This window comes from Passer domesticus, chromosome 1 (genome assembly GCF_036417665.1).
Source record: "Passer domesticus isolate bPasDom1 chromosome 1, bPasDom1.hap1, whole genome shotgun sequence".
NCBI classification, from domain to species: Eukaryota; Metazoa; Chordata; class Aves; order Passeriformes; family Passeridae; genus Passer; species Passer domesticus.
Window position 1 is genome coordinate 66,069,707 of NC_087474.1, and position 13,208 is coordinate 66,082,914.

The 13,208-nt window shown below is 38.7% G+C and overlaps 2 protein-coding genes across 5 annotated transcripts in view; both read right to left on the bottom strand.

Annotated features, from left to right (window-relative positions):
* Positions 1–8,947: 8,947 nt before the first annotated feature.
* The window catches only part of ADCY1 (adenylate cyclase 1), a 176,905-nt gene continuing 172,644 nt past the window's right edge, over positions 8,948–13,208 (bottom strand). For all 4 annotated transcript variants that reach the window (XM_064421662.1, XM_064421668.1, XM_064421675.1 and 1 more), the window contains 2 exons: positions 10,003–10,571; positions 8,948–9,112 (listed from right to left, as the gene is read on the bottom strand). The gene's annotated coding sequence lies outside the window, so the exon portion shown is untranslated. The remainder of the gene's footprint in view (positions 9,113–10,002; positions 10,572–13,208) is intronic.
* CCDC201 (coiled-coil domain containing 201) lies at positions 9,026–10,551 on the bottom strand. Its single transcript, XM_064411387.1, has 2 exons — positions 10,003–10,551; positions 9,026–9,112 (listed from the first exon to the last, which is right to left on the bottom strand). Exons 1-2 carry the CDS (start codon positions 10,549–10,551, stop codon positions 9,026–9,028), a joined length of 636 nt encoding a protein of 211 aa, XP_064267457.1.

A 13,208-nucleotide genomic window follows, 5' to 3' on the forward strand; every position in this document is an offset into this window, starting at 1 on the left:
AGCTATGATAAAAATATAAAATCCCTAGTTTCTTCTCTGAGTTTATTTCATATAAAATAATGCTTTGTTTCAGCTGTGTGGGTTATCAGGAATTCCAGTGAATTGATTGTGCTTAGGTTCTTGATGGATAATTTGATTCACATATTTTTTGATTGTTGTCACTTTGTAGCAATGACATATTAACCATTTGGTCTTATTTATCTATTCTGATTGGTTAAATATGACTTTTAGAATTAAATTCTGGATGCAGAGAAGGACATGTTCCAAGTTTGTATTGCACTGACTTTTGGAAGCAGACTGACTTTTGCTATTTTGCCCCAGCAATTTGGCTAAAATGTGGGAAATAGCTTACAAATACCTAAAACTAAATCTGCAGAAACTCTAGTGAGAGGCTGTCTCATGGCAAGTCTAGGGAAGGCTTCTATGGACTTTGTGCATTAAATCATGGGTCATGAAAAAAAGAGAAAAATGTAGTTTCTCTCCTTGGTGGGACCCAAAGTGTCTGGGCACTAAGTAAAACACCTTGTTTGCAATGTTGTGCATACATAGATAGATGAGCCAGAAAACTATTTTCTACAAATGGTTGCACTCTTCTGGCAAGAGAGGTTAAAGTCCTGTAATCCTACCATGGGCCAGCTGCTTTCTCAATTTGTCTAGCTGGAAAATAGTACAGAAACATTTTGACTTACTGTGGTATGACAAAGCTGAAAGCATGTTACACAGTATGAGTTCCTGTGTGGACAGTTAATATTAAAAAACCCATTCTGCTTCACTGCTTCTGCTATAGTCAGCATTACTGAACCCAGGTAGGGGTATTTCTGTGACCAGCCATGGAAATAAAGGTTTTTCAGTGCCTACTACAGTGAGCTATAGCTTAGAAGGGACTTTCAAAAAGGTAAATTATCCCCTTAGCACTGGCTCCAGGCATCTAAACCAGGATAAACTGTTTAAATATCTTTGTATTTTTCAGCAACTGTGTCTCTCCAGGCCCAAAAGAGACAAGAACACCACTAATCATATGATATGCCCTTTACTGCAGTCCCTGAAGGCTGTAAGTGCTGACAGAGTGAGACCTCAGCCCTCACCACCATTAGGTTTACTTGCTGAAGTTGTTGCTACCTTATGCCAATAAAGGAAAAAGCAAGTTCCCCAGAGATTTACTCTTAAAGCAATTTAAACATAATAACACTTTCAAATATATATTCAAGCATCTCATGTGAAGTTTGAAGAACACAAGACTACCACTTACTTTAATGTCTGGGTCTGTCACACAGGTTAAATGCCAGGATTCACATGAAACTCCCCTTTCTCCCTGAACTAATACATGGCTTTCCAGGCACAAACATTTCTACATGTAGTGGGGAGAAAAGTAGATATGATGGAGAAAAAGGACCCAGACCCAGTCCAGGGCCATCATAGTCACAGCCAGTTGCACAGCTTAGAAGAAAAGTGCCTGGAGGAGAACAGCAATAATTAATGTGTATTGTTTTCTACCTTATCAAGTGCAACAGTGGATATTCTCTTTGACAGTAGATAGACTCGATATTGAAAGAAACTTACTGCTAACCCAAGACTGGAGGAGCCCCTGTGTTTCAAATTCCTTATCTTTTCTTCTGAGGTTTTGTGGAGAATTTTAACCTCTGTAAATATGTTTGTCTTATAGTAGTTTAATGTTAAATGCTATTCTTTGATCTTTTCATTTTTAAAAAATGCTAATAATAATAGGAATAGTCATAGGACCCAGACCAGAGTAAGTTAAGAGGTCCCTTTTCTCTGGTCAACTGTCCCTTGAAGTAGGAGGCCAAAACTGGTGAGAAACCTGCCAGAACTGTGCTTGCTAAAGGAACAGGGCCAGGACTGCAGGCAAAGCAGAAGACAGCAGCCTGGTATTCTTAGCAAGAGAGAAAGCAAAGTGATAAATGCTCTTAAAACAGGACACATTTCTGCCAATTAAAATTGTTTTTCACATTTTGGCTATTCAATTCTGGTTCTTACAAAAATAAAACTGTTTGCTCACATGCTTTTGTCAGGAAATCTGTCCTTGCCTTTTGCCTGTTGTTCTGAGGCATTTCTGATTTCAGAACTATAATAATAATAACTATTATTATTATTATTACTACTATATTGTTGAAAGTAATACCACAAGTACTTTTTTCAGGTTTCAGAGCCTCTACTGCTTCCTCAGATGTCATGAGACAGGACTCTGGGACTTCAGTCAGTTCTAGAGAGCCTGAGGCTTGCACAGAGAGCTGAAATCAGGAAAGCCACTCCTGGGAATAAGGTTTGCCTAAGCTTTAGTGTCTGACAGTGCCGGCTTTCACACTGGCCAAATGCCAGGCATGCACTAAAGTCGCTCACTCGCCCTCCCATGCCACAGCTGGGCAGAGGAGATCAAAAATTAAAGGAGTTGAGATAAAGATCAGGAGAAAACACTTCAAGGGCAAAACAGGCTCAACTTAGAGGTATAAAGTGAATTTATTACTAACAGAATTAGAGAAGAATAATAAGAAGTAAAATAAGTCCTTAAAACCACCTTTTCTTACCCCCACCCCTCCCTCCTTCCCACTGACAACGCAAGAATACAGGGGATGAGGTTTTGGTTAGTTCGTCCCCTGAGATCTTCTTCCTCTGCTCAGGAAGAGGGGTCCTTCTCCTGTGTGACTGTGGAGTCCCTCTCACAGGAGACAGTTCTCCATGAACTTCTCCAACGTGGGTCCACTCTCATGAGAAGCAGCCTACTGCACCTGCTGCAACGTGAGTCCCTCCAAAACAGTCCTCCCAAAAATGCTGTGGCATGGGTTCCTTACTTTTAATGTAATTTTCTACATATTAATGTATAATACATTTCCCCTATGAGCTGATATTTTTCTCTGAGATAACTATCTTGTGAAGAAACCTGTTTTACAGACTTACTAAGAATATGCAAAAAAAGCATATAACCTGATATTTTAAAACATCAAGACTTATTTTCCTTTAAATCACTGATTTTGCATTCTAAGAAACTATACTAGCCAACAGACCTTTGTGGTGTCATGAATCTGCTATAGTGTTTTTGCTTCTCTTACTCATCTCTTCACATTTGATCATCATAGACTTTTCATTTTGCTGGTCTCACACAAGGAATTTGCTCTGTGATTTGTTTTCTTTTATCAATTTTTGTCATCTCCCAGCTGTGGCTAAAAAATCTTCTACTGAATATACTAGTAAAGGTCAGGATGCGCTGTTGATTTGCATGCTTGCATCATAACATTTGTGGTATAATTGCCAATCCTACAGCCTTCGTGAACTTTTTCTCAGCTACCGAGAGGTATTCAGGATGCCATACAGTACTTCTTTCTCCACTATTCCAGTTCCACCCCTTCTTTCTTCTTTCTAGCCCAGTTACAATTATAACACATATCAACAGTTTATTTACAACATATGTTTTGTAAATATAGTTTTTGATTGCAATTGCAAGCCTTCCATCTTATTGCAGTGTCTTCTCTCTCATGGCTTCTTACTGTTGCTGAGCTATGGTTTGAGCAGGTTTTGTGGGCTTGTGTGATGTTTTTTCTTCTAGAGGAGTAACAAATGATAAAGCATCCATGACTTTTGTATGAATACTCTTCACGCAACACCAGTTTGATTTAAGTGCATGGCATAATATGCAATGAATTGCTTGTGCTCTCTTTGTTGGCTACTTTGAAACCCATTTTACCTGGACATCTTGTAAGTGCTTTTTTTGGATCCAGTTCCTCTCCGAGTAAATTTGTCAGCAATCCTGTGCATACTTTCTTTCCTATATTTGAATTTGCATCAGCTTTCCATACTATAAAATTGAATTATTCAATTTCTGTGAAGGGAATCTTCATTTTTGTCTCTTAGAGGGGTGAGATATTTCTTTTCCCCTATCATTGCTGGCACCTCCTCTTTAGGAGAAGATGTAAGCTTTAGGAAGATTGTGGTATCTGCTCGTAGGAGAAGGTCACTGCAAAGGACAAACCTGCAATGACATGAAGAGGTGAAAGCAGAAGACAGTTACAGTAGGACATGTAGAGCTAGGAAAGGCCAGAAGTATGAAGTAGAGGACAACAAAAGGGATCCATATGGCAGCAAAAGTAAGAAGCAGAAAAAAAGGAGGATATTTTTCCCATTTCTTCTTTCCATTTCTGCTATAAAAATTGAGTAAAACCGGGGGAAAAAACGCACAAAGAAATCCTAAAAGAAAAAAATAAAACACAGAGGCAGGACAGTGAGTAGCAGAACAATGATGCAAGTTCAAACTTACTTTTAATAAACACTTAGGCAAAGTGGAACTACTTTGACAGGTAATACTTAAAAGCACTGACTTCACAGTAAGGCTAGAAACAATGGTTACTGCCTTGTGAGCCAGGACATTTGGTTTCAGCTCCTGTCTCACATGAGAAGGAGATTTGAAATGCAATCTGTACTTCCAGAGTTTTGTACTGTGGGCTGCTGGAATTGAAATCAGATAGATAGAACTCCTATCTCACTTCTGTCTGCTACACCTCTCCATGCACATGTACCATTTCAAGATGAAGGGGTGGGGCTGCTGTAAGTGCTGCAAAACCACATGTAAGAGTATACCCAGGAGACTGGCAGCTGTCAGGCTATACAGGATTCACATGCCTGTTGGGACTGTCTGCACTGCTAAGCACCATTTAATTGCATAGAAGCATTAGGTAGCTATGTAGTAGTAGAAAGCCTGAGCAAGGTTTTGGCAGGGTGAGAGTGAGCAGCTCAGGTCTGTATCCCAAAGGAAGTGGTAAGATCTGTGCCTGGTTAAAGTTTTTAGCAATATCTGAAAATGTTACACAGTTGCTTCTACTGCTGTAACTTTTCTAGGTGCTGCTAGGCCCAGTGTTTGTTCATTTGTTTCTAGTAAGTTGGAAATATTGAGGAGGGAGCTGTTTTAGTAGGCATGGTGGAGTGCATCAACAGATGGAGCTAAGGGAAACCTCTGTGTTTGTATGTCTTATAGAACAAAACACAACCAAGTACAGGTCAGTGACACGGTTGTGTGATTTATTACTCAGGGTTTTGTCCATAGCAGGAATGTTGTAACTTAGAGGGGGAAAAAAAAGTCTGTTTTTAAATAAAAGTTCCCCACTTTTCATAGTTATTTTAAAATTGTTCAGCTGTGATAAGCAAAAGAAGGACCTAGTTTCCATTTGTCTGTTACATAAATCTAAAATATGTTAAACACATATGCTAAACATTTTTCTCTTCAAACCGGCCTCCTACAGAAGCACCGCAGCTAGGCAGAGCACTCCCAGCTCTGTCAACGAGAGTACTACCATTGCTTCAGTGGGAACAAGCCTGAGCTCATAAATTCAGGGTGAAGACATTTCTGTCTCTTCCCTCTGTTCTTAGTAGTGTTTTTGTTCTTCTCCCTCTAACATCATGCTTAGTCACCATCAGCAGGTAGGTTGCGTAATATCTATTCAGGGACAAGTGTACTGAAAACAGCTCCATAGGTCAAGGTCATAGCTTCACTCCAAAAGGAAAAATACTGCCCTAAAAGAACACTCTCAATGAGAAAGCTGTTCTGAACTTACAACTGTGTCCATGTTGCATTTGAAAGTCAGGACAACACCAAAGCTCAAGAGCGTGTTGCAACTCTGATTCGCATTCATTCATGCAGGAAAAGGGCTTTTTATTTTACAGAACAGGATGTCTTGGGGATTCTCTTCTCATAAGGATCTGGTATCTAGCCTGTTTCAACCTCAGCCGAAATCCATACTTAAGGTCTGTAAAAATTAGGAAGACTTCTTTTTTAAAGGGATTTTACAGCTCCCTTTAAATTTTTTTTTCACTGTGATGATATTGTAATATACATACTCATAAAGGAAGTTTGTGCATGAAGAGAAGCATTAATCAAACAGTAATTTGCCATTGTTTCCACTAGAGGATGAACATTAAAAAAAAGTGAAACTGCATACTAGTAGTGCCCCTCCCAAAGCCTGTTCCTTTCAAAGTATACATACATAGTATGACAGAGAACTGGCCATATCATTTAAACTTAAAAATTTAATTCCAATAGGTTTGTGAGTCTGCTGGAGAAATGAAAGGAAGTTCAAGCTCTGTAAACAAATACAGAAGAAGAATAATAAAGAAATACTAGTTGTTTGGTGGGTTTTTAAAATTTTTTTTTCCCCTATGGATATTCTTACATGTGAAGTGTAGTTATAGCAGTATAGTTTTCTAAGTGCAATTTGATACATTTAGTTTCATATTTTCCAACATCCTGATTTTATAAATTAGACACAAAACCTTTCTCTGAGAACACCATTCACTAAGGTCTGTGCTATACAGGGCTGGTTGAAATTCTTTGGGATTGTTACTTGCAATTAATCATTGATTCTGTGGTTGCAGAACATCAGACACATGTTGTAAAATCACTGAAGAACCAGTTGGTTGTATTAATATTCTCATTAAATACTATAAGCAGTTTTATAACTTTTGCAAACTCATGAACACCTAAATTTTTCCAAAACAAATATTATATAGTAATTTCTATTTAGTTTTAAACATTCTAGAGAGGAAATAGAAGTAGTTTGCAAAATCATGAGACCCCTTGGTTTTTCACATGTATCTGCCTGATAGAGCTTGAAAACTTGGAAAGACCCAAAGTCAGTTCTGTATTACCATTCAGTACAATTTGTTTTCCTCCACTGGGATTTTATTGGCACCAGCTAGTTCTATGAACCTGACAGGGTGGCACCCTTGCTCCCTGAAGAACCTTCCCATCATTTACTGTGTTCTGAATTTCAGAAGTTTTGCATTGCACTTGGAATGAAGCCAAAGATACCTTAGACATTAGGGTAGCCATATTCCCTGGATTAATCTTGCATTTAATGTAGCCCAAAGCAGGGCTTTAGAAGGAATTTTGCAGCAACTACTCCCCTGGCCTCCTGAGGTCTGGAACTTGTCCCACATGACCTTTCCACTTGGCCTAACATCATGGAGGGCATCAGCCTAAGTTGACAAAGGCACTTTGGGGCGTGACAACAGAGTCTGAGTCTTGGCAGAAGACCAGTGTCAGATATCAGAGGGTATCAGATGGGCAAGGAATCCAACAGTGAAGAGCAGGCACTAAAGACAAAAGATATCTGTGTCTTATAAGGAAGGAAAGAGCTGGAGACAACATTGGAAAATACATTAAATGAAGATATTTGAAGACCGAGAAACTGGATGGGCAGGAGCCAAGAGTGCCTTTGAGAGGCAACAGTGAGAAAGAAAAGCAGAAGCAGTATCAAGACTTCCTGAGACTAGGATGAGAAACCCGAAGAAGGAGCAACTGGAACTGACTATCTGGGAAGGTACAAATAAACAAGAGGCAGAACTGGGTCATTTGGATTAAGCATTGGGTCATGCAGCCAGACTAATCTGTTCTTTTCCCAGGGATAGAGGAGGGTTTGACGCTAACCTTGCACTTGCCTGATCTTAGTTCAGCCCCTGGCACAAATCACAGATACTGATGAAATGCCTGCAAGCTCAGGGGGAATAGCAGCACATCTGCAACCATGCCTATTTTATCTCAAAAACAGCTTGGGATCTACACCAGCCAGGAGCTCTCTGGTTGCCAGAGGAACCTGTGGAGGCCAGACAAGCAGCTGGGGTAACACACACAAACAAATTCCAGAACATTAACTAAACTTGAAACCAAGTGAGCGTGACTTGGCTCATGAACTGAGGGACAGCATCACCCCACTGCCTGGCTACACAGAAAGCCAGGTCTGAGGATAAGGCTGTTCTCCTGAGAAACTTCACTTCAAGAATAATTAGCAAAAATATCCTACTTCCTTTTAAATCCTGGGAGAGATTGTAAAGCCACAAATTCACTTTTACATTTCGGGGTGTAACACAGATGCTATCGATTGGCCTGTCTCATAATATTGGCATGGGACATACTTCTCCTTCTCTGCCACCTTGGATGTGAGATATTACAAGTTACAGTTTGTGGAATGGAAATGCAAAAGTTCCACTTGTGTCCATTCTTAACTGGCAGCTTCTTTTAAATAGTACCTCTCCCCTTTGGGGTAATTAGTGCCTGGAACAGCTGCAAAACCAGTATAAACTAGGAAAGTGCACACGGTAGAGCAACACAAGTGCAGAAGTACGTGTATGTAAGTGGTAAAGATTCCTGCTGCTGACACTCCATAGATATTTTAGAAATTATAAACTCTGCCTGTATAATCTAGAAATTAAATAACAGACAGCAGTAGAAATGAACACAAATGTTGTGCTTTTTGCGTCAGTTCTTGACTGATGCTTCAGAAAGTTCCTTTGAGTTAAATTTCTATTTTGACAATACAGCTATCAGGTGATACCCTTCTTGACCTCCATGCAGCAGCTCCAGAGGAAAAAAAAAAATAGAAACCCCATACTCCCTCAAAACACACAGCCAAGGATTAAGCATCTCCAATACAACAGTGAGTTACATTTACAATCTAAGGCTGGGACAAACTGATTTTGTTTAAATAAGCTGTCATTAATTAGTAATCTCTAAATAATGGCCTCCATCCTTGGTGCCTCTCAGTATTTCCTCATCTCACCAGGTAGCAGCAAAAACATTCCAGATTGCATCAGCTTTGAAAGAGATTCCCCTTTGGCTAAACAGGATTGCACTCTGTGTGGACACTAGGATTTTGTCTAGTAACTTCTGGTTAATAAAGATAAGCAACCCTATAAGACTTAAATGCTACATGAAAGATTGAGGCCAGGGAGGGCTGTGGAAGGATGAAGAATGATTTTTCCTCCCTTCTTTGTTCTAGGCCTTTCAGTCATTATAAATTAACATTAACTCTCCTGTAGAGACAGTCTCGTCTTAACTCTCATCTTAATTTATACCTGGCTACTCCTGGATTTAAGAGGAAAGAATGACAAAACAAATAAACAACAGCAAAATATCATTTTAGAAGGAAAGAGGAAACCTAACAGGCACTATAACAGAGTGTGTTTTATTGGAACTTGGCATGCCCACATGACGGATGTGACAGCACTTATCCCACAGGTAGCCCAATCAAGCTTCTTCAATTGTCAGTTCATGTTTAGTTGCCTCCTCAATGTCTTTAAGTTGCTGTAGCAGCCATTCTCTTTCTTTCTTTCTCTGTTACAGAAGAAAAAAATAGTTTAATCAAGCTAATCTATTCAGATACCACCTGCTTTCAAAAACAAACAACCTACACAAAGGACTTACAACCCAACTCAATTTTGGCTGGAGTTCTCCATTTGTTTTACGCAAAAAAACTTTTACTTTCAAAGCTGGCAAGTTTTCTTGACACACTCAAGAACAGTCCGGTACAGAGAAAAAAAAAACAAAGCAGAACAGAATTTGATGGCTACACACTGACATGACAACCTTCAGAGTCTAACTCTGCTGCCTTCCTATGCTTTCTATGGGATTTCCACAGCCCTTAGCAAATAATTAAATTTTCAGAAAATGGAGTTCTTGTGTGCCACAGACAACCAACACCTGCAGAGCATCTAGTAATCTAAGCTTTCCCCAGAAAACCCTACATTAGTGAAAAGGACTGCTCACAAGATCCCATTTGCAATGACTGTTGTTCTTTTTACAAAGAACTACAATTTGGATTTAACAGAAAAGTATTGGTTCCTCAAATTTGATCTGACTTGCTAACATTAAGAAACTTTAGAATTTCAATTACTGATTTCTTCCTATTCTTAAATGTCTTCTAAAGAAAGATACATTAAAAATATACTTTCCCACTTGGGTACACAATGAGTCATACCAGCTCACAAGCTGAAGCAAAAAATACTAGTGTGGAAGTTTGCATGGCATCCTGTCTGTGATTAGGAATGGTATCACAGAGTTTACCAGGTTATGACACAATTCATAAACAGATGTCCTCACTGTTAAAGTTATGGAAATGTTCCATTAGTAAACTATTCTGACTTTACTAGAAATATCTCTATATATTCTGTGTTGGTAGAAGTTTGTTTAACTTAGCTATTGAATAACTAAATGAAAATCTTTACCTGAAGGGTTTTATCAATTTTCTTCTTTCTGGGTTTTGCTACCGGGAAGTCTTTTATCCCTGGTATTCCAGAAACAAGCCATGAGGGTCCACTCTTGGGAGTTACTGCAGCATCCACAAATGCTCTGGTGGTAGCTTGAGTTTCTGTGTTTGGGACAATCTTGTGAGCTGGCTCTTGATTTGATTCATCAGAGGCCAACACAGTGGAAAGCCTCTTTCTAGAAAATACAAGCTGAGAGCTTTGGCTTTTCTCCTTATTTAGTTCTTGCAAATCAAATGCTGTTGAAAGTTTTTTTGGGGATGAAGGAGGGATGTATACATCAACATGTACTAATGATACTTGAGACAACGATCTACTTAGATTTGATTTTGGCATTGGAGAGCCATAAACTCTCTTTGTGGCATCATGGTCCTTGATTGACTGATTTGTCAGATCTACAGAAGATGGAATTGTTCTTGAGAGCACTGAGTCCACTGGGGTGCTGTGTTTCACCATTCTCTTTTTCAGAGATCTTTTAACATTCAGGAAAGAATCATCTTCCTCTGACATCTTGTAGTCAAGTTTATTGCCTTAAGAAAATAAGAAGATTGTGTCATTTTTCACACTGTAAAAGATGCAATGTAAGCTGAATTTTAGCAGCAAGCTGTTAAATCAAATCCTAAGTGTTTCTATTTTCATGTCTATATTCTGTCTTTACATGGAATTTATCCTTTATATAGATCAGTGTTCAAGCATTTAGAAGAGCCATGTTGAAAACAGAACATGAGAACACATCTGGTCACACACCTAACACAACTCCTTTCTCAGCCTTCTGCATGAGGAGCTCCAAGTGTGCTAGAATTTTTAGAGATCTTTCATTAACTGCAACCTCATTAAGACAGTATTTCCTCCTTCCAGGTATATAAATAATATACTTTTGGGGTTTCAGCTGCTAACACTCTCTATGCAGCTGAAAAATATTAGATGGCAGAGGGACTACTGTTGTGTAGCAAGAAATCAAGTGCTCTAAAGAGATGGCCAGAGAATTTCTGGATTCACCAATGATCTCTTAATCAAATTGCCATTTTATTTCCCTTCATTCCTTGAAAAGTGGCTCACAAACCTCTAATTCCCTTTTATTCACTTGACATTTATCTTAGTTCAGCTGACCCTAAGCATTGATTCTAAAAAATACATGTTCTGTGCAAGTCTACTTTCAACTGAATTTACAATGGCAAGCTTGCTTTTGCTAGTAGCATTATTCCTATCCATTTGAAAACCCCCAATAAAAAGAAACTCTGCTTCTTACACTTGCTACTTCTTAGGCAGAAAAGCCCAAGACAGAGATCTGATTTGAGATATATTTAAGATAAATATCTAAATCAGGTGAGCAGTTAAGTACTCCTAGTAATTGTTGAAATCTTTGCTTTCATGAGGTTGTTCAGATATATCATGCAGGTTGATTGCCCCATATTCTAAGCTGTATATAGATTGTGTCCTTGGAGGGGCAAAACAGGACTACCATGAAGCAGGGCACAAGAAGACAGGGAAGTATATTTGCTGAAGTAAAAGGTATTAGTTGTCCATTTTTTGTCAATGTTTTGCACCTGTGTAGTGTCTAAGTTTTCTAGTAGAGTTTCACATCCACTTTGTGTTTCTAAACACTGAGACAGCAAGATATAGGGCACTGACTCTTCAATACAGCAGAAGTCAGGTGTTTTGTAGGGTATCTTTTTTCCTCAGAAAGAGGGAGGTGTACTTCATAATAATTTTTTTTTGGATACCCATTTATTCTCGCACTTCATAGCAGTGCTACCCTGTGTGACGCATAGGCAGTGTCTGTAGACTAAGTGCCTTTCTCCTTTTCCGTTTAGACAGATTGACTTCCTTTAGTCTTTATCATAGAAGTGTACATGGTTAAGCTTAGAAAGGGAATAAGGAGGACTTTACAGCCACCACTCCTCCCCCAAACCTGTCCTCAGCTATATATTTTAATACTTTCCTCTTCATCATTAAAAGGTCAAATAAAAGCTATTTCTTTCTTAAATTAGTTATTAACAAAATTTTTTCAACCAAAGCTTTTGTAGAAAACAACAAATTTTTAATTTTCACATTTCTCTATGTTTTAGAAAGATAATATGTAAAAGCAACAAGTTTTTCTGCTCCAACACCACTATAGATAAAGGAGAGAAGCCTAAAACCAGAGAAATATAAACTAGTTGAGAATATCAAAGTATACCACAGAGAATGCATTTTGCAGGAAATTTGACAAAATATAGCAGACTTACTAGACCGACCAGGTTCTATCTGATATCTTCCTTTTTAAGTAATCTAGCTTCAGCTGGTACTTCCCTGCTTATAAACCTGTTCATCCTGGCCATCATTTGCTACAGACACTCCCTAATTAACACATTTAGCATTTTTTGGGAGTATCAACATGAATAAATGAATAAATAACTAAATAGAAATCTAGGATTAGTTAATCCTAGGAAAATGGGCTAGCCAACTTATCTATATGCTATATTTATTGGTATTTAATCTCTGCTGTATCCTGCCTATTTCAATCACAAAAATACTCTAGTGGTTAATTGGCTTCACATGGCTGCTTAAGGCACATTGAGGATCTGCTGCAAGATGGATGTATGTTGATGGTGTATATTACCATCCTGATTTTATTTTCTCACAGCTTTTCTTGTTCAAAAAATACATGGGAAATTAATGTTAAATCTGCCATGAAAAAGCTCTTCTTTTGGGAAAATAGGAAGTGAGAATAAACTGAAAAACTGTAAATTTCAGTGTGAATGTCATGGTGTTTGCAGCTATTGTATCTTGAAGCATATGTTTTCAAAGTATCAGCTCCTAGATTAGAATTCCATTCGTTTGAAACAGTATGGTTTAGGTGGAGGACTGTAATTTTTATCAACTGAAAAGCAGCTGGACTACACCAGTCCTGAATTGCAAGTCAGCTCTGTGGTAGCTGATGGTAAACAGCTGTTATCACAATGCTGTAGGGCAAGAACAGGTGTGAGGGAGCATGTGCAGAAGTAGTGGAGTAGCCCCTTTTGACAAAGCATGACCTGTGGACCTTTAAGCTGATGAAACAGACCTAATTTCACAGCTTTATGTGGATGACCTGGGGTTGTAGAGTGCATCTAGCGTAGACAGAGGGGAAAAAGCACTGATCTTGCAGGAATTTGAACTTTTGGTTCCAGGGAGTCTGGGTATTT